The 21703-nt window shown below is 40.4% G+C and overlaps 3 protein-coding genes and 1 non-coding gene across 5 annotated transcripts; 3 read left to right on the top strand and 1 right to left on the bottom strand.

Moving 5' to 3' along the window:
- Window positions 1–3135: 3135 nt before the first annotated feature.
- On the bottom strand, window positions 3136–6146 carry nkiras1 (NFKB inhibitor interacting Ras-like 1). The gene is given in 4 exon segments (NM_001303798.1): window positions 3136–4050; window positions 4304–4545; window positions 5629–5744; window positions 6012–6146. Coding segments are annotated over 3 exon segments (579 nt in total). The 5' UTR covers window positions 5723–5744; window positions 6012–6146; the 3' UTR covers window positions 3136–3807.
- A 331-nt stretch (window positions 6147–6477) lies between these two features.
- On the top strand, window positions 6478–9696 carry rpl15 (ribosomal protein L15). The gene is made up of 4 exons (XM_010873454.5): window positions 6478–6574; window positions 7191–7372; window positions 7963–8099; window positions 9336–9696. The coding sequence occupies exons 2-4, from the start codon at window positions 7201–7203 to the stop codon at window positions 9639–9641; spliced, it is 615 nt and encodes a 204-aa protein (XP_010871756.1). The 5' UTR covers window positions 6478–6574; window positions 7191–7200; the 3' UTR covers window positions 9642–9696.
- LOC114840091 lies at window positions 8908–8999 on the top strand. The gene has a single exon (XR_003782419.1). It is a non-coding gene; the product is annotated as a small nucleolar SNORD12/SNORD106 (small nucleolar RNA).
- A 3987-nt stretch (window positions 9697–13683) lies between the features above and the next one.
- Window positions 13684–19465, top strand: nr1d2b (nuclear receptor subfamily 1, group D, member 2b). 2 transcript variants are annotated; one of them, XM_020050246.2, is made up of 8 exons: window positions 13684–14168; window positions 15772–15993; window positions 16108–16196; window positions 16457–16601; window positions 16768–17612; window positions 17806–17991; window positions 18175–18385; window positions 18508–19465. In XM_020050246.2, the coding sequence occupies exons 1-8, from the start codon at window positions 14150–14152 to the stop codon at window positions 18708–18710; spliced, it is 1920 nt and encodes a 639-aa protein (XP_019905805.2). In that variant the 5' UTR covers window positions 13684–14149; the 3' UTR covers window positions 18711–19465. The 2 variants fall into 2 exon arrangements, with proteins under 2 accessions (XP_019905805.2, XP_034150670.1); XM_034294779.1 differs by lacking the exon at window positions 13684–14168 and adding an exon at window positions 14209–15392.
- Window positions 19466–21703: the final 2238 nt, after the last annotated feature.

The following is a 21703-nucleotide window of genomic DNA, read 5'->3' as shown; positions in this document are numbered from 1 at the left end:
ACTGTGATAAAGCATTGGTCTCATGTTGGATTTTCTTTCATTTTGAACGTTATATCAGGTCATCAACCAAAACGAAATGTTAGATATAAGGGTCTCTGAGTGAACAAACACACTGGATAGAAATTGCTTTTCTCATTTAAAAAAGTTGTTATTAAAAACACATGAAGCTAGATCAAAAGGTTGCTAGATCAAATCTCCTTGCCAGCAAGGTAATTAAACCTAATTGGTCTCCTGTCGTTGCTGCAAATGAGAATGTGTTCACGGTCAATTTACTTTGTTAAAAATGGCTCCTTATCCTATGTGTGTTTAATAATCCCAGATAAATGGGTTGATGATTGAGTCTATTGGCTAATAAACTGATTTTATTCAAAGGATAGGATGAAGCCAATGTGGAAGGAAAATCATTGGTATTCCCAACAAAGATCTTGCTATTGGAGTGGAGATATTGCTAGTGTGTACATTTTGTTTGCTTTGAATAGGTAAGACCATTCTTCCATAACTAATCCACAGAAACAATACATTTTCTGGTAAGATGTTACAAAGATGTTCTGACCTAGAGGGATTTTGCATCCGTATTTCCCTGAGCTTGCTCGTAATTCAGTTGATTCTAAATGCAAAGTACCCAACAAATTGGTCAAATAGATCAAATATGGTACTAGATTTGGGTTTGGTTACATAGAGGAAAATGTGTGTCATCAATAGTGACATGGTTTACAGTGTTTTAGTGTTACACTTTGCTACACGATAACTTCATAACAAGAGATTTGATTGCCAGTGGGAATCTGTGCCAAAAGTGCCCATCTGTCTCGTGCCTCAGTGGTTAAATCACGGTGACACGGATTGCATTATGGGTATTCTAATGCAGGGACCGTTTTATAAACCTGTCCCCAATGTTAGGTTTTATTATTGTGGACAGGTTAATTAAGTGGATCTATCTGTAGGAATATATCAGCAAAATCTACATGGTCATCTAGGACAGTACATTATATTGAAGAGCATCCTCTTGTTTTTCATCCAACTTTGTCCACTGGGATATCAAAACACTTTGATATAATTGTGAATACTGTGCAAGCAACACATTTCAGTGAATTTTTTTTTCTTAGAAATATTTCTCAACATAAAACCCGTCACCTTACCGTAATTCTTTGAGTTTCCTTGTTTTGAAATAAATATTGAACAGAACAAAATGTGAATGTCCCAGTAATATGAGAGCATTGTCTTTATAATTTGGCAAAGTACTCTGAATTCTAAAAAAAATATCCCTCAAAATTCTAGCTTGGCTACTTAAGAAAAAAAGACTAGTTTGTCAGCCTATGTTTACCAGGCAGACTCATTTCATCAACCCAGCGGCTATTTGTTTTACCAACTCGTTTTAACTCCAGCTCAAGGGAAAGGGGATATTTGTCAGTTTGCACACTTCTGCATTTGACAGTCACCATTTGAACTGGAGTGGCGTAGGGAGCTGTCAAGGTAAGGGTTAACTACCTTGTTCAAGGACAGAATGGCACATTTTTAAACATGCTGGCTCAGGGATTCAATCTATCAACCCTTAGGTTGCTGGTCAGATGCTCTAAACGCAAGGCTATCTGCGTTATGGTAATGCCACTGACCAAACAAAAGCTGCTAGGTGCCTGCACACTTGAAATAAAGGCCAACTAAATTCAAAATTGTACATTTCTCAGTTTTTCCCACAAGGTCTCTCATAATGTAGTTTTAGCATTGTTGGGGACTTGACAGACCCAACTATGTTTCTGTATTTAAAATTGTGCCAGAAAACACATGTAAAAATCTCAACCATTTCTAATGTTAATAGAGTTTACATCCTTATGTACTGTATCTATTTCAATAGTAGGCCCTATTATAAGTGTATTTGACCAGTATAGCTTAGGTTTGCCTGATTAAAATAATAATAGATATTCATGTTTTCAGATAATTCTGAGTGAGCATCACTGTTTCTCATGTTTTTTTCACACTGGACACTTCCCGGGTGGGCAAAATGTCTCTATACCCTTTTTCAGAACCCAGCTGCAAAAACAGCAGTGTCAATCAACCACCTCATAGGTTTATCCACTAATATGTAGGACAGTGATGAGCAGTGATGAGCCACCAGAGAAAATCCACCCAATCTACCCAAAAGTACAATAAAAAAAACTATTAAAAAAACACTTCAGGCCATTGCCAAAAAGAGACACAGCACAACCTCAACTAGGAGGCTAAAACAATCCAATATTTTTACCAAATGTCACCGCTGGGGTAGCAACCAATTGTAAATTAATACAATTAGACCCCATATAGCTGGCATGGCATCAAAGTCCAAAGCCTCCACTTTTCCCTGTTCCCACTCCAACAGCAAAAAAAGCACACAAATGACAAACTGTCATTCTGATGGAGTCATGAACACTGAACCACGGTAAAGGATCGAGGCCTACAGATCCCAGGATAGATATAGTGCTCCAGATATAGATTTGTATAGACTGACCGGAATTAGCAAATTTTTTGTAAAGGAATTCAAACATTTATTTTGATCATGGAAGAATGTGCTCCTAGAACCTGTGTGCTGACAATATCGCTCTGCTGGTAAGAGCCAGATATACGGGGCAGGCCCAAAACTGGCCTGATACTTAAAGTGATCATACAGCTGACCTAAATTATCTGGTTAATAGGTTGCATGTTTAACTGACTTGCACACCAAGGAAATTGAGAATCTAACCAAATTCAGAAAATCACACAGGTGGCAAGTACCTGTTCATGGCATTGTAAAATATCAACTTTATTTGGTTACATCTCACTCAAAAGACATGGACACAGAAAATGGACAGGAAATTATAAAATTAACCGTAATTCCTAGAAGAATATACTTGATAATTTCCTTTCATTGCTTCGGGACTACCGTACCTCGCTTGGTTTAAAGCTTGGTGCTTTTACTTTTACTGTGGGTTTGATTCCCATGGAGTGGCTGTATGAAAATGTCTGCTAAATCACAAATGTATTTAAAAGGAAATTACTGATTAAAGAAAAAACTGTGGAAGGTAAACTCCCTCTGGCCAATGCCTCTATCAACCAATGGTTTTAATAGCAGGACCTAATTACTGACTGCACACAATAAAAAAGATCCAGAAGACACCCATTTTCTTTGCCGATTCTGAAAATCATTTAATTTAAAAAACGGTATCCTAGTTTTTATCCCATTACTACTGGCTAGGAATTTGAGAATAGTAAAGTGACAAATAAATTACCTAAAAATAAATATTCTTAAACACATAAAGCTAATACAAAGTACACAGGTTTAGTATCTTTAACGTATTCACAAAACAACTGTTTAGGATGCAACTGATCAAATAGACATTTGACAATTAGACACAGTGAAAAACCATTATGAAGATACCAGAGTTGTTATTGCTACCATGCCAGACTCTGGGTAGTAAACTGACAATCCACCCCACACTAGATGGTAGGAGATACACAAGGTAATAATGCACTCCAAAGGTGCATGAGACAGGCCTGGACCTTGCTGTAAATTGACAATTCCCATTTGATAGGTCTCAATGAGGCTAAAGGGTATAGGTAAAAAAAAAACAAAAAAAACATCTACATTTACATAAACATTACAACATAATCTCATGATGTGCCAGTACATAAGAAAAAACAAATGCTATATTATGTCAGTTGTGTATGGAATGTTGAGTAAGTTACAATGTCAAGTCAAGTGCATGTTTCATGGCCATGTCAGAACATTCTGTTAGCTGGTTAACTCATCGTACCGACTCTGCGACATATCACTTGGAGATGCTCGAGGCTGAATTCAGTTCATATGTCATTGGACGGCGTGCCTTTACTCTTCCGTCCAGGCAGTGGGAAGGCTGACTTGCTCTGAGGCTGTGTGAGGCGACTGGTGAGCATGGTGAAGGGTTCAATGAGAGAGTTCCTCTCTGTGACGCTGACCTCCCATAGCTTGACCTTCTCACCCCGCGCCCACTGCTGCGCTGCCTCCTGGTCCACCTGACGACACTCACGCAGGTCTGCCTTGTTTCCCAGAACAATCACTGTCACCTGGAGTAAGAGAGAACACTCCATCTTTACTCCAAACATAAAGTCAACTAAAATCAATAAGTACAGGAAAAAGTACTTCTGTACTTTATCACCTCTTTGCTTTCTAGGCCAGGTTTTGTAAAGGAAATGTAAAGGGCTTAGTTTGATTAACTGTCTGCGGCAATAACAAAGAACAAAAACAATATCAACCCTTAGAAACAGTTTCAACAACAGAATATCAACCCTTAGAAACAGTTTCAAAAGGTCCCAGTACCTCTTTCTTGTCTCGGGACTTGTCTATCTCCTTCTTAAGGATGTCAACCTTCTTGAAGGACTCCATGCTGTCCACGCTGTACACCAGCACAAAGCCATCTGCCACCGAATAGTAGTGCTTGGGAAGGTCCAGGCCATCGTGGAGCCCCCTGGTGTCATAGAGACGCAACTGTTCCCTCACGCCACGGTCTGTTTCCACCGACGCAACGTACACATCCTCCTGGGTCTCAGCGGACTCTGAACCTGTGACACAAGACTACAGATCATTCAGTGTACTTAAGCAATATGTATGACAGTGATTCAATTGTTGAGTTCCACCATGCCACCTGGAATGTAAGGTAGGGAAACTCCTCGTGGAATACAGAGTCAATATTCTATAGAATATGCATTAGTCGCTTATCTAGGGTCGCAGAGCCAACACATGCAAGATGGTATAGCACTTTTCTCATCCCACTTTCCATTCAAAGACGATAGCTCTTCTACCATCTATTCGCAATAGCATGTACTTCGAAGTTTGATGTGCATCATTATGATGCACCTTATTAGTGATCCAATATTTACAAGTAGATATACTCAGTTGCTCATCGTTACATAGGTGGAGACAAAAAATAAATCCACTCCAGGCTCTGCAAAAACATGTTTACTTTTATCAAAGGATGTAGACAAACATTGATATGCTAGTATAGGTACTGGATTACAGTGAGAATACAAGTGAGAAATAATTTGTAAAAGTAGAAGAATAAATTACAACGGATTTACGTAATTTAGCGGAGCTTATCCTGAGTAGTTTACTGTAATGATGGCATAAACATTCATACTTTTTCACATGGTACAATTAGCCACCTTTCTCACTAATGAAAGATAAAGGGACAAATCATTTCAAAAACACGTTTCAACCGAGAAACTGTGATATCTGACCTCAGCACAGACACTAAAAATAAATATATATTCAATAACTGAACAAGACAATTAACCCTGCTCCCAGGTCGTTGTTGTAAATACGAATCTGTTTTGAGTATACTTAGCTGGTAAAATAAATCATGGATTCAGATTGGTTGAGGGAATTGGCAAGTCAAGAACTTCAACTAAATAAGCTCCTTGGTATTTAAGGCAGTGTGTTTGGGTCATTGTCCTGTTACGAGATGAAGCGCTGTTCAATGTCTTTATAAGAGGCATTTGGTTGTATATTAGCAGATAAGATCTTTAGAATTTACCCTGCTGCTGTCAGCATTTGCATCATCAATTAAGAGCCAGTTCCCTCTAGCACTATCTGTCGCTCACAACCACATCCACATTTAGGTTTGAAGTCAATAGTCATCAACTTACCGACAGCGTGATTGCCATACAACAGTTGTTCAAGAATAGCTGTTTTTCCTACAGAAGCCAAACCACACACCACAACTTTGCAGCCTTTTCCCATTTTGGATACGTGAAACTTCAACCTAGCACAAAAATAAATGTCAAACAGGTAGCAAGAACTGCTTAGCGGACTGACTGTCCAACTAAAACAACTGCTTACAAAACATGATTGCAAACTGAGAGGGCTCGTTAGCTAGCAAAGTGACTTAACGTTAGCTAGCTACTACTACTACTACTACTACTACTACAACTACTACTACTAGCTCAGCTGGTTGCACGAAGCATCTTCGTCAACATTGCATCTAAAGTTAAACGCAAGATAAAGTAGCTAGATAGGATAAAATAGGTACCTTGGTATATTAGGTTGCAGTTTGATAAATAGAGATATTACAATTATGAATTATAATAAGCCGGGTACGGTTAGACACCTATTACGTTATAGCTGTCTAAAATCACAACATCCATTGTCGGGTCTTTTTGACAACAAGGAAGGTGTTTCTTGTTCATTGACCAATGTGCGCATGTGCAGCCGAGATGGGACAGTGAAAATAATCTAATAAAAAACAACTATTAAAGTGCATTTTAACAAATATTTACTTTTATTTATGTAGACGTGTATTATTAGCTTACAATCATTCTGGTAGAATCAAAAAACAGGTAGTGGACCAAATCTCAAGGCACAATTTACAAAAGTAACTACTTTTATAAACATTTGGTGAACGCTTCAGTATTTAAATTTCAAGACAATAATCAAAATACCAGGCTAGATTTAGTGACTGATTTCAATGAGAATATTAACGTTGTTGGAATAAACTACATTTCCCAGCGGTGACAGAAAGCGTTTGTTTCACTGACGTTTTCATAAAGGATTCTGGGTACGTAATCTCTTTCTTTCCGGCTGGTGCGCCATCATGTAAGCGAACGGTTTATAGTATTTCAGAAAGTACAATCCATACAAAATCTCTATTTAAACATTATCATCAGGCTATATAGTGATAAATGTAGTATACGCAATACTCAGTTATTCACACACAACCTAAATTTTAGTTATTTGATTTGTAAAAATATGTTTAAAGTATTGGGTATCCGAAGCACAGGCACGGATGATTTAGCTTGCGTTGGACTCCAATCTAAGTTAGATGTTTGATAGCCGTTGACATTCTGTATGTAACATGTATGTACATCTGGCGTATAACGTTAACTCAAAAATGAGTTATTTGTACCTTGGCGTGGTTGTTGGGTTTCTCGTGTTGTTGGGCTAACTAGCCAGTGGAGGCATTGGGGCCTACCTAGAGCATTCTGCTCCTGGAACCGCTACACTTATGTGCAGGGATTCTAAAAAGAAAGCTAGGTTACCCGTATTCTCTAGCTAATACAGGCGAAATTATACTTAGAATCTAGATATTTCTAGATGCGTTTCATGGTTTGTAGGCGTAAACAAAGTTGTAGTTAGTACACACGTGAATGCCCCTCTTACATTGTTTTGTATGGTGATCATGTTTGACCTCCATCTTTACCATTACTTACAGTTAATCCAACATGGGAGCGTACAAATATATGCAGGAGTTATGGCGCAAGAAGCAGTCCGACGTGATGCGCTTTCTCCTGCGCGTCCGTTGCTGGCAGTACCGTCAGCTCTCCAATCTCCACCGTGCCCCTAGACCCACCAGACCCGACAAGGCCCGCAGACTGGGGTATAAGTGCAAACAAGGTAAGTCTCTTTCATTCAGTGTATATCTAATCTTGTGTAGTATAAGGCTGTAAGTGAAGAATAAGATGACTGTTTATCATGTTGATATTCAGGGTTTCCCCCCCCATGCAGGTTAATGTAGGATACTGCCAGGTGCAGTGGTTGAGTATTATTTTGATAACCGTTGGCCTGTTGATTTGATGCTGATGTTGTTTAGAATAGCTTTATGCAGGTTTTTGTAAATACCTTGTCACTTAAGTCTTTAAACACAACAAAGTTCTGGTGTCATTTTAAAGGAAGACCGAGTCAAAAGTAAAGTGTTTTGGGACAAGTTCTGCTGCTGAGCTACTAGGATTAGAGTGATGCAGAACTAAAGCATGTTTTAGTCCTGTGGCTATCATGCTGTAACAGGGTCAGGTGTCTTTGTGCACATGTGCAGAATCGTGACTTTACAAAGGTAATGTCTTGCATCTATATACTCTGCTGTGAAGCAACACGGCTACAACGCTTGTCTACTTTTAATGTATTAATTACTGTGTCTGATCTGTAATGGCAGGATGTTTTGGGGCCTTTGGTCTGTTGTTGATGACGTCCTAACCTTTCTGTTAAAGGCTATGTGATCTACCGTGTACGTGTTCGCCGTGGAGGCCGCAAGCGCCCTGTGCCTAAGGGTGCCACTTATGGCAAACCCGTTCACCATGGTGTTAACCAGATCAAGTTCGCCCGCAGCCTGCAGTCCACTGCTGAGGTATGACTTCCGGTTCAGTTGCTTCTCTCAAGCAGTGTTAGAATTACACCCCGCCCCACCTGTAAAAGTTGTACTTAGTCACTTTTCTAGGACATGACTGTGGGATTGATTAATGGGCTAGGACGGTTTGCCAACAGGTCAGTTGTGACCTCCCGGGTAATAGCTGACAATTTTATGTAGCCTGCTAAGCAAAAGTGTATGTGGTTTTCACATGTTACAATGCAAGATTTCAATGAAATCTTACATTTTAGACACAGATGAAATGGTACCACCCCTGTTTGGTTAACAATCTCTTGTAGGGGTCTTAACTCTGGTGGCAATCTGGTGAGTGGACTTAAATAAAGCTTGATAGTATGTACTTTTCAGTCTTAAATTTGGTATGACGTAACCAGTTAGGCTAATGCAGATTAAATAACTAACTGGTGCTTTTACCAGTGTTACTGTTACAGCATCCTATGCTCTTGTATTGTATAGAATGACAAGTTCTAGGCTACGTTGAAATAACTTAATGCTGCGCTTTGTGGTGTTTACTAAGAACCTAGGGAAAAGGTTTGAGGGGAGAGTGGAGTCTTCCCAATTGAAAGCACAAAGTAGTAGCTTCTTTTAAGTAGCTCTTGTGCCAAAACATTTTGGGGACCCCTAGCCTGAAACGTTATTTTCTTTTTTCAGTATTTGACAGAATTTTAAAATCTTTGAGAGTAGTGAATGACTGCAAATTTCAGGGAGACGGGTAAATGTGATTTGGTGGTCTCTATGTTGAAATTCATTGTCTTCAGTTGTCCCTGCTTGTATCTAATAATGCATTCTCAATGTGGTTAATGATGCTCAACTTTTTTCCCCATCTTATCGACTATGGTGACACTAGTCTGAAAAATAAGCCAATTGGTCTGAAACCACAAAAGAATGCATCCTTTCAAAGTATAATTTGGTGCTCAAAGTTAGGTGAATGTAATTCTGTCTGTTGGAACATGGTGGAGATTGTCAAAGGCGCAGCCACATAGGAAACAATGTTTAATCGGAAATATTCCTCATTTATTTGAGCTTGAAGTGTACCACTAGAGTTGCCGGGCCATGGTTTGGATAATGAAGGGAGCATTTTTTTGGAACACGATTAAACCCTGTTTATTCAACAGTGGGATTGTACAGGCCCAGATGTTCTATGAAATGTTGGTTTGCTTTCATTGTGGTTTACACAACCTCTCTGGTTGAATTGTCTGACCTGCTTGGTCTCAACAGGAGCGTGCTGGCCGTCACTGCGGAGGCCTGAGGGTGCTGGCTTCCTACTGGGTGGGAGAAGATTCCACCTACAAGTTCTTCGAGGTGATCCTGGTTGATACCTTCCACAAGGCTATCAGACGCAACCCAGACACCCAATGGATCACCAGGCCTGTGCACAAGCACAGGGAGATGCGTGGCCTAACGTCTGCAGGCAAGAAGAGCCGAGGCCTGGGCAAGGGCCACAAGTTCCACCTGACCATGGGTGGTTCCCGTCGGGCAGCCTGGAGGAGACGCAACACTCTTCAGCTGCACCGCTACCGCTAGTGGGTGTCTGTACATTGAAAGAAATAAAAACATGCCTTTTTACGGTGACAAACCATTGGCCTTGTGTTGTTTTTTAATTGTACTTTATGTGCGGAAGCTGCTGTTTTATATTTTGGATCAAGAAATCCAGGAGGCTACATTTTCAATCAAGTAAAGCTGATGTTAACTTTTCATTCAATGTCACCTTCGGAACCTGTCAATTTGTACTGTGCTAACCTGTAGCTCTGACAAAACGGAGTTTCTTTTTACCCCTAGTGATCTGAACCAATGTATTACTTGGCTTACATCCAGCAGGATTTAGTCATTAAGTAGCTATCCTGTGTTGGGTTTAACGTTCTGTTGTATATTTGGCAGTCAAGTCTCTAACCCTACTTTATGACAATGACGGCACCTTGGCGTCAGAACCTAGATGATGACCAACATCAGTCACAACTGACCCTCTTCATTTTTCATAATCCAGGATTGGCATTGTTAAAGTTGGCGTGGCAGGTATTTGAAGGGTTGTAATGTTAACTTTATGTTCCTCGTTCAATGTTATTTTCTCATAACTGACAGAAAAACAAGTTCGTCTATTTGGCTAAATTTCTTTTGGTTTCCTCAACTGCTGCCAGTGATGTAATTTGGTTTATTTGGCTGAGGGCTCTTGTCTGAAACTTTTAGTGCTAAGAAACTGCCTGTTATCCAGCCCTTAGGCCGAAAACGGTGAATAGTTACTTTGTGCTGTTTATCATTGAGCACAACCATGTGGGAGGTTGTGGGGGTGTAAACTGTCCTTTCTCCCGAATAGTGTAACTTACGGATTTGGCCCAGCTAGCATCTGCTTTCTAATCTTTAAAACCTTTCCTTTTGAATGACAGCAGAGATCAGCCCTCTTTTTCCTTCCCCTACGCTGTTTTAATTTAGTAGGGTGTATTTATGACTGAGTTCGATGTTTTGTTCTACCTAGTTATCTTAGTGTGTACACGGTGTAAATTGTTCTATATAGGTGCTGAAAGACTGTCAATATGGGAGGGTTTGACTGTTGTGGATTGTGCGCCAGAGGATGCTTGAGGGAAGGTCATTTAACTGCGGTATTTAATGGTACACGACAAATACTAGATTTTCCTACCTGGTAAGCTGTAAAACAAATCATACCGATCAGATTTTTGATTGCTGTGCTTTTCTGCGTGTGTTTTGAACACACGTGCATGTCTATCCTGTTAAAAGTACAATGTGTACTTGTTCCTAATAGAAACATTTAAAAACATTGTTACGTCTGTTCTCATGTTGCCTCACTTTCTTAGACGAGCCTCATCTCTCGTTTCATGGGGCTGGCCTCAATGTTTTATTGTAGGTTACAGAGAAGACTTACCTGCATTGTTATAGTGTCAAAAGGATTGGGTTTAAGTACCATTCAGTGCAGTTCAGCTGGAGGTGAAGCAGTAGGTCACTTGGTTGCATGCGTTTAGACAGGCAGCCCAATTCTGATGTTTACTTGGTCTTTAAACCAATTACATCAGATATTTTCGTAGCAAATCTTATTCTTTGTCCAAAGACAAATTGGTGGGAGAAAAAAAAAACATCCTATTTGATCCCTGTCTGTAAATGCTGTCGATCAGACTGTATACCTGTCCTATGTACTGTATTTTCATTACAAGACCCATTTTCCCCCACATTGGCTGTTTGGGATGGTAATATGTTTTTGGTTATAATGTGAGTAGAGCCCCTATTATATGTGAAATTCCGAGTTTGAATTTGGTGAGGAGCACATGATCAGCAAGTATACATGACGTACAATAGTACACAATTTTCTGAATCGACCGAGTCACTTTACAACCAGTAAAGTAAGTTATTTTATTGACAAATGTCAAAGTTCCCCAAAACAACATTTAAGTGGGTTGGTAGCGATTGTGTAATCATTCTGAAATGAATGCGACTAGTCCGACAGCATTTTTGTGTTTGTAGGTGTGCCTGACACAGGATAGCCAGATGTCCTGGGATTTCCTGAATGGTCAATGAAAAACAACTACTATAAAACTAGTTTGAATGCCATGTGTCAGTATTGTAACTCAAACCGTTCTGGCTGCAGATGTTTTTTTTAAATACTCAGGTCTCCATTGACTCTGTAAACCAGTTGTTACAGGGCGAAAATGAGAGCAATAAAACATGACATGCAAAAAAATACTAAAAACCTTTATTGAGAATGTGAGAACAACATTGCCATGTGTGTAATCTTGTGTGGCAGAAATACATTCACATTTAAGTCATTTGACAGACTTCCTGCATTAAGTGTATGGAGCCCAATTGAACTCAAATGTATTGACTGTAAGAAAAGAGAAATGTAACTGAAATATTTAATGAAAAAAATAAATTCAATCATATGAAAAAAATAGATTCAAGGGTGGAAAATGTGTATTCTAAAATCATTAAATGGATTTTCACGTCCGATCTTAAAATGTATTCGTTCAAACACGTTTTCCCACGTTTGCTGCTTCTTACGATTGCAATTTCTTCCCACCTTCGTTCGAATCATGTTTTCTCAAAACCAAGTTTTGAGCCTCTATTGGCGTGGAGGCGGGGCTTTATCTGGGCATTGAATTCTCGCACCCGATTAGCCATGAATCACACCATTATAAAGTGAAAATCATAGCCTTTCCATGCACTGCTTTCCCAATGCAATCTGTGGAGAGAAGTTTAAGAATTGTATAAACTAGGCTAAATGTGTACATTTAAACAGAATAATAAACTGTTATTCACAGGTTGCACCGACGTCACTGTTGCCATGGTCACAAACACAGATATTGATGAAAGTTTAAAGCGTTCTGGAGGTACTATGTACCCCCACATAATCTCCCCCCAGATTAAGGGTGACCAGGGTGACAGTAGCATATAAAACACGACATGGCTCGTCAGGCCTATCGGTACACAGTCTAAAATGTGTGCTATGGTTCATTTAACTAATAAATAACTATCGATGTTCTTTTAATATACAGTTGTTCTTAATGTAGAAAATGGGCCGTTATTGGGGTGGCAAAAAAAACTAAATTCCAATGCGGTAAAAGTTTATACTTAACTCATTAACTGGATTTTTTTGCTGTGATGTTTCTAAACCAGTTTGGTAATTAGCCCCTATCTAACTTCAGTCACTTGAACACTAAACTTTCATCAATATCTGTGTCTGTGACCATGTCAGTGACGTCGATGCAACATGGCAATAACAGTTTATTATTCTGTTTAAATGTTCACATTTAGACTAGTTTATACAATTCTTAAAATTCTCTCCACAGGTTGCATTGGGAAAGCAGTGCATGGAAAGGCTATGATTTTAACTTTATAATTGTGTGATTCATGGCAAATCGGGTGCGAGAATTCAATGCCCAGATAAAGCCCCGCCTCCAAAACTTGGTTTTGAGAAAACATGATTCGAACGAAGGTGGGAAGAAATTGCTATCTTAAGAAGAAGCAAACGTGGAAAAACGTGTTTGAACGAATACATTTTAAGTTTGGACATGAAAATCTATTTAATGATTTTAGAATACACATTTTCCACCCTTGAAAAATATTTTTTTCAAACGATTGAATTTAGTTTTTTCATTAAATATTTCAGTTACGTTTCTCTTTTCTCTTATTGCCCCCTATAGCAAATATTGGCTGCATTGCTGTGTTGTGTTGCTTGTGGCATATGAACAGTCAATAGCCATTTTATATTGGCCATTTGGCTCACGCCATTGTGTTTTATTTGTTAAAAAAATAACAACTCTAACCAAAACATTATTGCAGATTATTTTATAATATAATGGGATTAGTTGTTATAAAAATAAATAAAATGAGTAACAGGGAAACCTTTGACACTTTAACGGTTACCCTCTTTCTCCGTTCACCAGCCTCCACTGCCCTACTCATTGGGATGCTCATAAACTTAGGACATTATAGTATAATTTAATTACCAACCACTCATTCGCTTGGTGGAAGTGTGTCAGTGGGTTACATCAATACTAGCGTTAAGCTACAGAAGGAGGAGCCGCTGGAATGGGTCACGTGGTACAACAGCTCTACTCAGAACAATCATCCAGCAAATCTCTCTGACAGGGGAGTTACTATGCTGTGCGAACCTTCGATCGTTTCCTTCGAGTAAATATATTTGTATGCTATAGCTGTATATAATAAAACAACTTAAGTATCCGAGAGAGAGGGAGCAAACTGACATATTTTCGAGCCCTCTCCGGAAATATTTATAATACGGAATTCCAAACGCGCTTCATTCCGAAGCGCCAAAATTGGCTACAATTTATGGTTTTGGGCGTTTATGAGACTGTTTGGGACGTTGGTGATCTTAAACGATCAATGTGTAAAAACAGTCATTTTCCAGAGTTGGTGGTAAGCAACAGCTGTGTAGTTTGCGTTTGTTGACTATTTTCTGGACGCTTCAATTCATAAATAAGAAGGCAATCAACCACCTAACTAAATATTTGCAGAAAACAAGATAAAAAACACGGAATCAGACTTCAGGATCTCAGAAGTCGAAGGTCATGGAATCTTCAAAAGCAGGTTTGATCATCTTTTAACGTGTTTATTTTGTAGCGCTATGTATAGCCTGTTTAGCCTATCACAGTGTCGGTACAGAATACATGAAAATGCATCTTGAGTGTAACCATGTAATCTAAAACCATTTCTACGTGAATAGCTTGGTCAAGATTCTGATTTCAATTAGTTTCATGTTCTGAATACAAATACAAGCAAACAATGGGTTGCAGTTAACTGCTTTTGGATGTCGAATTGACAAACGTGTGTAACTATAATATAATTAATTCACACTGTTAAAGTGGGTTATGAGTGCCATTTAAGTTTTTATTTCAGGACCAGTACCCTTGAACAGCATTGCAGTTTCTTTTCTCACATGGACTGGTAACTAGCCATGTGCGACTCTGTATACGCTCTCTATGATTGGTTGGGGAGCACTGTGATACGCTCCTCGTGCGTTTTCTCGGATTGGTGGATAAGCGAGGTGACGTTAATATTGCATAATTCTAACCTGCCTGCTGGTGTGGTGCATGGTGTGGACACGTGAAACTACACGCAGTTATAGGGCTGCTAGCAGCGCTGCAAACTGACCCAGTTTTTCTGCTACTAAGTTCCTGCAGAAAACCCTAGCCCTTTTCCACTTGGGGGCGAGTTAAAAAAAAAAGGAACGTCATTGGTTGGTCAAGTAATAAATTTACTGACAATTAGGCCAAGAGTTTTACTACTGAATCTATTTAGTATGTAGTCACCCTAATTTGGTCTGGTTCATTATGTCTGCTTTATATTGCCATACAATGGCTAATGAGATTTCAGAATTTGCCACAGCTTCGGTAATGCAAGTCAGCATGTAATTTCCATACTGCAAACTCCATATGATTAGTTTTTTAGACCACATACACTATTTGGGAGGCATGAATCGCTTATTTCTTGAAACAGTGTTGGTTCTGCCACTTGACTCAATGACAATTTGATGATATACCCTCACAAACTGTACCTGATGTTGAATTGTAGCGTTGCACAGTTTTTGTTAATACACCCTTCTGAAACTACCATTATATAACAGGGGTGTTATATAACCAGACTAGAGAGAGTGAAACCAGGTCAGACCAAGCTGAAACAAGGGGATGAAGAAAACAAACAAACAGAGCTGTCTGGCTGGGTGTGTGCTTAACATGTCCTCTTGGCTGAGAGACACTCCCAAGACTAACCTTTTTTGCAATGATTCAATCAGGAGGTGATTTGGTTATCATGGTAAGAAACAGCATCAGTGTATGTCTAAATAAATACATTGATTGTTAGGAAATTAGATATTAGTTGTGTAGAGTGAGATACTTTTGTTAGTTGTAGTGAATACCGGGGGCCGCAATTTTGTATAGAAATGCTAAGTATTTTAACGTTTTCTAATACAATTAATTTGTTTTTAAACTTTATAATTTCCAGATCCTTCTTTTTGATCATATTTATTATTTATACATCAATTTAAAGCTATCTCAAACCACAAAGGTCATGTTAACGATTTGTTCTCTATTTGAACCCCCAAAAGGAACCCCTACCCATGAAGATTCAGTGTACCTACTACAGTCTGTTTCACTGTGAAGCTGTTAGCCTCATGTCTCACTTCCTCCACCAGGGGGTGTAATAGCCTACATCAGCTCCTCCAGTCCGGAGTCATTTAACAGCGACTCAAACGACTGCAGCTACAACTCCCCCCTGGCACAAAACACCTCCCTGAGCATTCGCAAGGGCAACCAGAAAGACACGCCCCTTCCCACGGCAGGCCACACTCAGCTGCAGGCTGACACTATGGCGAAGAGCGGACGCTTGGACTCCACTGCAAAATGCAACATTACCAGTGAGAGTGTTTCTTCAGTGGGATGGCTCAAATGTCTGTTCAGTTAAAACCAGTTTGGAGTAGTTGGCCTTTGGGATGAATACAAGTGTTGATGTTTTTCCTGTGCTTGTGCAGAGATCAATGGCCTGGTGATGCTGTGTAAGGTGTGTGGAGATATCGCATCAGGATTCCACTATGGCGTCCATGCCTGTGAAGGCTGCAAGGTGAACACACACACACACAAATAATTGCTGCATAATGTTCGCTCAATATGACACTGTAATAAAGTCACGATGCTTCATGCATCCAAAGGGTTTAAGGGGAAATGTTTTTACTGCTCCAATTGGATATGTTTCGCATAAAGACTTTTAGCAGACAAATGAAGTGCAGAAACCCGCAACTCTGCCGTGAATCTAGTCGAAACAGGCCCACTGAATGAAACCACTGACTCGCAAATGTGTCCCGTCTGTCTGTGTGTCTCTAGGGTTTCTTTCGTCGAAGCATCCAGCAGAACATCCAGTATAAAAAGTGCCTGAAAAGTGAGAGCTGTGCCATCATGAGGATCAACAGAAACCGCTGCCAGCAGTGTCGCTTCAAGAAGTGTCTGCTGGTCGGCATGTCCAAGGATTGTACGTTCACCTTTATTTACATCACCTCAACAGTCATATAGATAAATGGTTCATTACTGTTTTCATTGGTTAGGTAAATATGTGGATGAGAAAAAAGTTGGTCTGTTAGACATTAAAGATACATTTACCGCTTGACATTTTCTCTCTTCCCCTCTCTCCTCTGTAGCTGTGCGCTTCGGACGCATCCCAAAGCGTGAGAAGCAGCGCATGCTGTTAGAGATGCAAAGTGCCATGAACAACATGATGAATAACAACAGCCAGATCCACAGCAACACACCACTCCCCCTGTCCGACCTGGCTAATCCGCTTGAGGCACTAGCCTGCACCATGGTGCCCCGCCCCCAATGCGGAGACACTGGCTCTGCTTCTTCCTCTTCTGTCTCGCCCGTTGCTTCCCCTGAGTCCAACCAATCAGAGGAGACCAACTCTGAGCCTGTAGTCGCCATGGATACAAGCCCCAGTCCAAACTCTGCATATCCATTGAGCGCTTCTGACAGTGGGTCAGAAGAGGTGATTGGCTTAGTGACCCAGGCCCACCAGGAGACCTTCATGTACAACCAGGAGCAAGATAACCCTTCCCCCCAGTCCCAAGCTGAACCCGAGCCGACCTCCTCGGGCGGAGAACAACGGGTGGCTGGAACTGGAAAGAGGAAAGAGGAGAGAAACCAGAACCAGCAGGAGTCCTGGAACCGCCAAAACCAGCAGATTTTGAATCAGAACCACCAGAATGATCTGGCATCATTCACAGCCACTCAGGCCCACGACCAATCTCAGGAGGGACCTAACAACACTGGGCCTCGGGGCTCTGACAGACAACAGGAGGACTGCACCTTCAGCACTAACAGCCACTGCCCTTACAGTAGAGACAGACTGCCCAACTGCGCCCCTAGTGGCCGCTGCCCAGCCTACGGCAACCGTGACCTGAGAGAAGACGTCAGCACTAGCCAGCCCAACTCCTCCCATGGAGGATTCAGTGGACCACTGTGGAGTGGGGGCAACAGGATGCATCTGGTCAGTCCAAAATGGACACATGCAGAATGACTGTTTGATAAATTATACTTGGTATTTGTTACTATCAATAGCATAATGGTATTTATATAGCGCTTGAGCAGTTTTGATGCATTTGGTAGATGTCAATGTAAAATTAAAATAGTAGTGTAATATTTCCTACTAACACAAGTCCTCTCCCTTCTCCAATACTCAGCTGTGTCCCATGAACACCTCTCCCCATGTAAACCCCCATAAATCAGGCCACGGGATCTGGGAAGAGTTCAGCCAGAGTTTCACCCCGGCCGTGCGGGAGGTGGTAGAGTTTGCCAAGCGGATCCCGGGCTTCAGAGACCTCTCTCAGCATGACCAGGTCAGCCTTCTGAAGGCTGGCACCTTTGAGGTAATTCACATGTCATTGTGTTTAACTTCCGCCTATCTTTCCCAGACTCTTCTCTTCGCCACCAAATATCTTTCCTTATCTACAGTAAATATGTAAATACTTTGGAGAACAAACCAATGAGGTTCTCATCGAAGGGCGCCTGATGAACATAGATTGACGTAGTGTCTGCTGTCACGTCACCAGGTGCTGGTGGTGCGCTTTGCGTCACTGTTTGACGTGAAAGACCGCACAGTAACATTCCTGGGCGGTAATAAGTACAGCGTGGAGACTTTGCGAGCCATGGGCGCTGGGGACTTCCTGACCTCTGTGATGGACTTCAGTGAGAAGCTGATGGGCCTCAACCTGAGTGAGGAGGAGATGAGCCTGTTCACCGCTGTGGTACTTGTCTCTGCCGGTAATAGAGACAATTCTGACACCATACTAAAGACGTCCTAGAGGACCGAAACGGACAGTAATGATGTGAGTTGTAAAACCAAGTGTAACACTAAAGTCTGTGTTTTTTTGGGGGGGTTCTAGATCGCTCGGGGATCGAGAACGTCAACTCTGTGGAGACTCTTCAGGAGTCTCTGATTAGACACCTGAGGGGCCTCATCATGAAGAACCACCCGAACCCCAACGAGTCAGCCACATTCACCAAGCTGCTCCTCAGACTGCCCGACCTCCGCTCCCTCAATAACATGCACTCTGAGCAACTGCTGGCCTTCAAAGTCCACCCCTAGACCAGAACCGAGGTGTGAAACTGGTGTGTGTTCATTTGGTACCAAATGGGAGACAATCTGGACCTGAATCCTGTACTGTGGACCACAAAAGCCCCATCTCCATTCCCCCAACGCACCTTGACCAGCTACCCCCCAAATTAATTATGGCCTCCAAGAGATCCCTCTTCCAGCCCTAACTTCACATGCTCTCTAGTGGGCAGATGGTTAAATGGAGGGAGAGCTGTAGGCTTTAGACTAAAAAGTGACAGTACTGTAAGGCTGAAAGGCCTGTTGTTGTAATTGACCATGAACGCACGTGTTCAACAACAAGCAGTAGACATTGTTTGTCTCTGTGTGCACGTGTGTAGGACATGCTTGACACTGTCAAATTCTTTCGCGAATATTTCATAAATATTATGTAGATGTGTATTTTTGCATTTGCTTATGCAATGTGGTATGTGACTGATTGTTTTAACGTTTTGTTCAGACAAAGTGGGAGTCGTTTTGTGGTTTAAGTCAAACGCTATCTTCAAAAGAGGCTGTTTCTTAGACTATTGTTGAGACCTAAGAGGCTGATTCTTAAGTGGTGTTGGGCTAGTTGACTCAAAATGTATAATGAATGACTTCAGAGGAGCGATAGGTCTACCCTTCATCACTAAACGCTTATAAAGAGGAATGTGGTCATTATGTCTCAGTGTTGCCCTAGCTAGTCTCTTGAGGAAGAGCTTTGAATGTCTTTATTTGTTGTTAAGAGGGATCTATTTCTTTTTTTTTTTAAGCTTACTGTTTCAGCTTATTGTGCAGTTGTTTGTGTGTGTTTGTGTGTGTGTGTGTGTGTATATTTACACTCATTGCCATAATGGGAACAGTGTTTCAAATAATTAAAAGTTTTCAGCCGAGGGTTATGAACATATTGTCCAGCATTAACGTCCGCAGCCCAACTGTGTATTTGTGAGAGTACAGTTATAGACCGACCCCAGGGAACCGTGGGAATGCAGAGAGAGAAATAAATAATAATAAATAAATCGCGATGATTCGAACTTCCAAAGACTACATTTGGAAACCAATACAACTTCTGTTCTTTTCAACATATTTCCACCTGGAGACTTTTTTCTTCCATGTCAGAAGGATTTTCCTTTTTGAAATTAGAGACAGATATGTTGTGCCCATTTCATCGCATTTGTTTGGCTGACATTTTTACAGGATTGTTCCTCTGAAATTAATGGAATCAAACAATGCAGTTATACATAAACAAATGCAGGCTAGGCATGATTGTCATAGGAGGGCGATTGTGGGATGGGAGAGAAGTGCAGTAGAATGTTTTTTGTTGTGACATTATAGTCAGCCACCCGCAACTCATACCACTGTCTCAGATGTTTCAACAGAGAACCACTAAACTTGAATATATTGATTTTGTCACCTACAATACTTTTTAAGTCTGTGCTTGTACACTACAGATTATGTAAATAGGTACTGTAAAAAGATAGAATTTTTCAAGTACAGTATGATTGTAATAACAGAACAATTTAATAAATAGCAAGAATTGTGGTAAGAGCTGTAATCAATTGAGTTGCTTGAGCTTCATATGAAAATGTCTAAGTTAATTCATTAGTTCAGAACTTGTTTCTGTCTTATTCGCATACTCTTCATCGTCCTCCTCAGTGCTTCTGTTCTTTCAATTGTATGCATCGTTCTACTGCTGACCTGCCCTGTAGCCTCTCTATTCTATGAAAGCAGGATTCATAGATTTTTATATATAAAGACCTATATAAATAATATATGTATACAGTAAATAAATCTAATTCACAGCCTTGCAGTGTTGTCATTATTTCCAGCAGGGTTTCTCTACAGTCTAAGAATATGCTGCCAAATTTAGGAACCCAGAACATAGGGGCATTTACTTAAAATAGGGGGCATTTACTGCTATTGACATAATTTCTATGGTAAGAAATGCATTGGGGTTTTTCGAGTCCGTTAGTTGAGCACGTTTGCCTTTCCTTTAGGTGAGCACGTGTTTTTGTTCCAAGCTGTGTAAAGGCATGTTTTTGAAAACATTTCTTCCACTGTCAAAGGGGAATTTTAGTGCTGCAGTATAGCTGTATAGGTCAATTTCATATGCCATTAACAAATGGTATGTGCCATTAAAACAATATGAGTTAGTCACTGCTGGTAGAAATGGATCGACATTTCCCGGTTCTAAGCAAACTACAGAGTTTATAATTATCCCCTCAATTCGGGTTGAGCCAGTTCAAAGATTGGCCGTCTTCAACACAGTTCCCAGTTCCGCACAAACGGAAATGAAAAAGACCTGAGGAGTATTCCAGGAAGTTGGATTAGTCAATAAACAAGATCTGTCAAACCACAAATTGAGCAAACTCAACTTTTCTTCTCTATAAAGAGAGCTTGAATTAAAGCCCGATCAAAACCCAAAGCGACAAATGCTTTAAAAACAAACGTTGATCTTATCCTGCCCCAGAAAATTAAATGCTGAGCTCACCCACCAATCAAATTCTATTTTGTCACTATGGACTGTCCCTTGCACCTTAACCAAATGGCATCGGAGCCTGCCCTCTGCGCCGTGCATTACAAAGGGAACATATATTTTTGGATCTTGAACAGAACCTTTGGATCTATATCAGATTTATTTATTTTTCATCTGTCCAACGGAGTTTTGCTTCGACTACCGTACAAACACTGTATTGCGTTCCCAATTAATTATTTAGTTGTTTGTATAATGTTCTAATATTCAGTTTTTATCTGCTGCCAGGATATTTTTCCTCCCATGGAGACACAACTGCAAATAGAAAGAAAATGCCTGAAAACCTGGCCAACTTTGGTTGGTGCACAAATTGACTATTTAACGAGTGACCCCCGCCCCCTCCAGTATTAACTAGCTAGTTTACTTTATATTGGATCTAAAATGTATTTTTAGCAATTAATATCTTGCCTACTGTACTTCAGAGAGCTTTAGTAATGCACTTTACAATCTTCATCAGCTCCCATTGAGTAGAATT

The sequence above is a fragment of the Esox lucius genome, chromosome 10, assembly GCF_011004845.1.
Source record: "Esox lucius isolate fEsoLuc1 chromosome 10, fEsoLuc1.pri, whole genome shotgun sequence".
In the NCBI taxonomy this organism is placed as follows: Eukaryota; Metazoa; Chordata; class Actinopteri; order Esociformes; family Esocidae; genus Esox; species Esox lucius.
The sequence above is the reverse complement of the archived record's forward strand: the minus strand, read 5'-3'. Positions and strand labels throughout refer to the sequence as shown.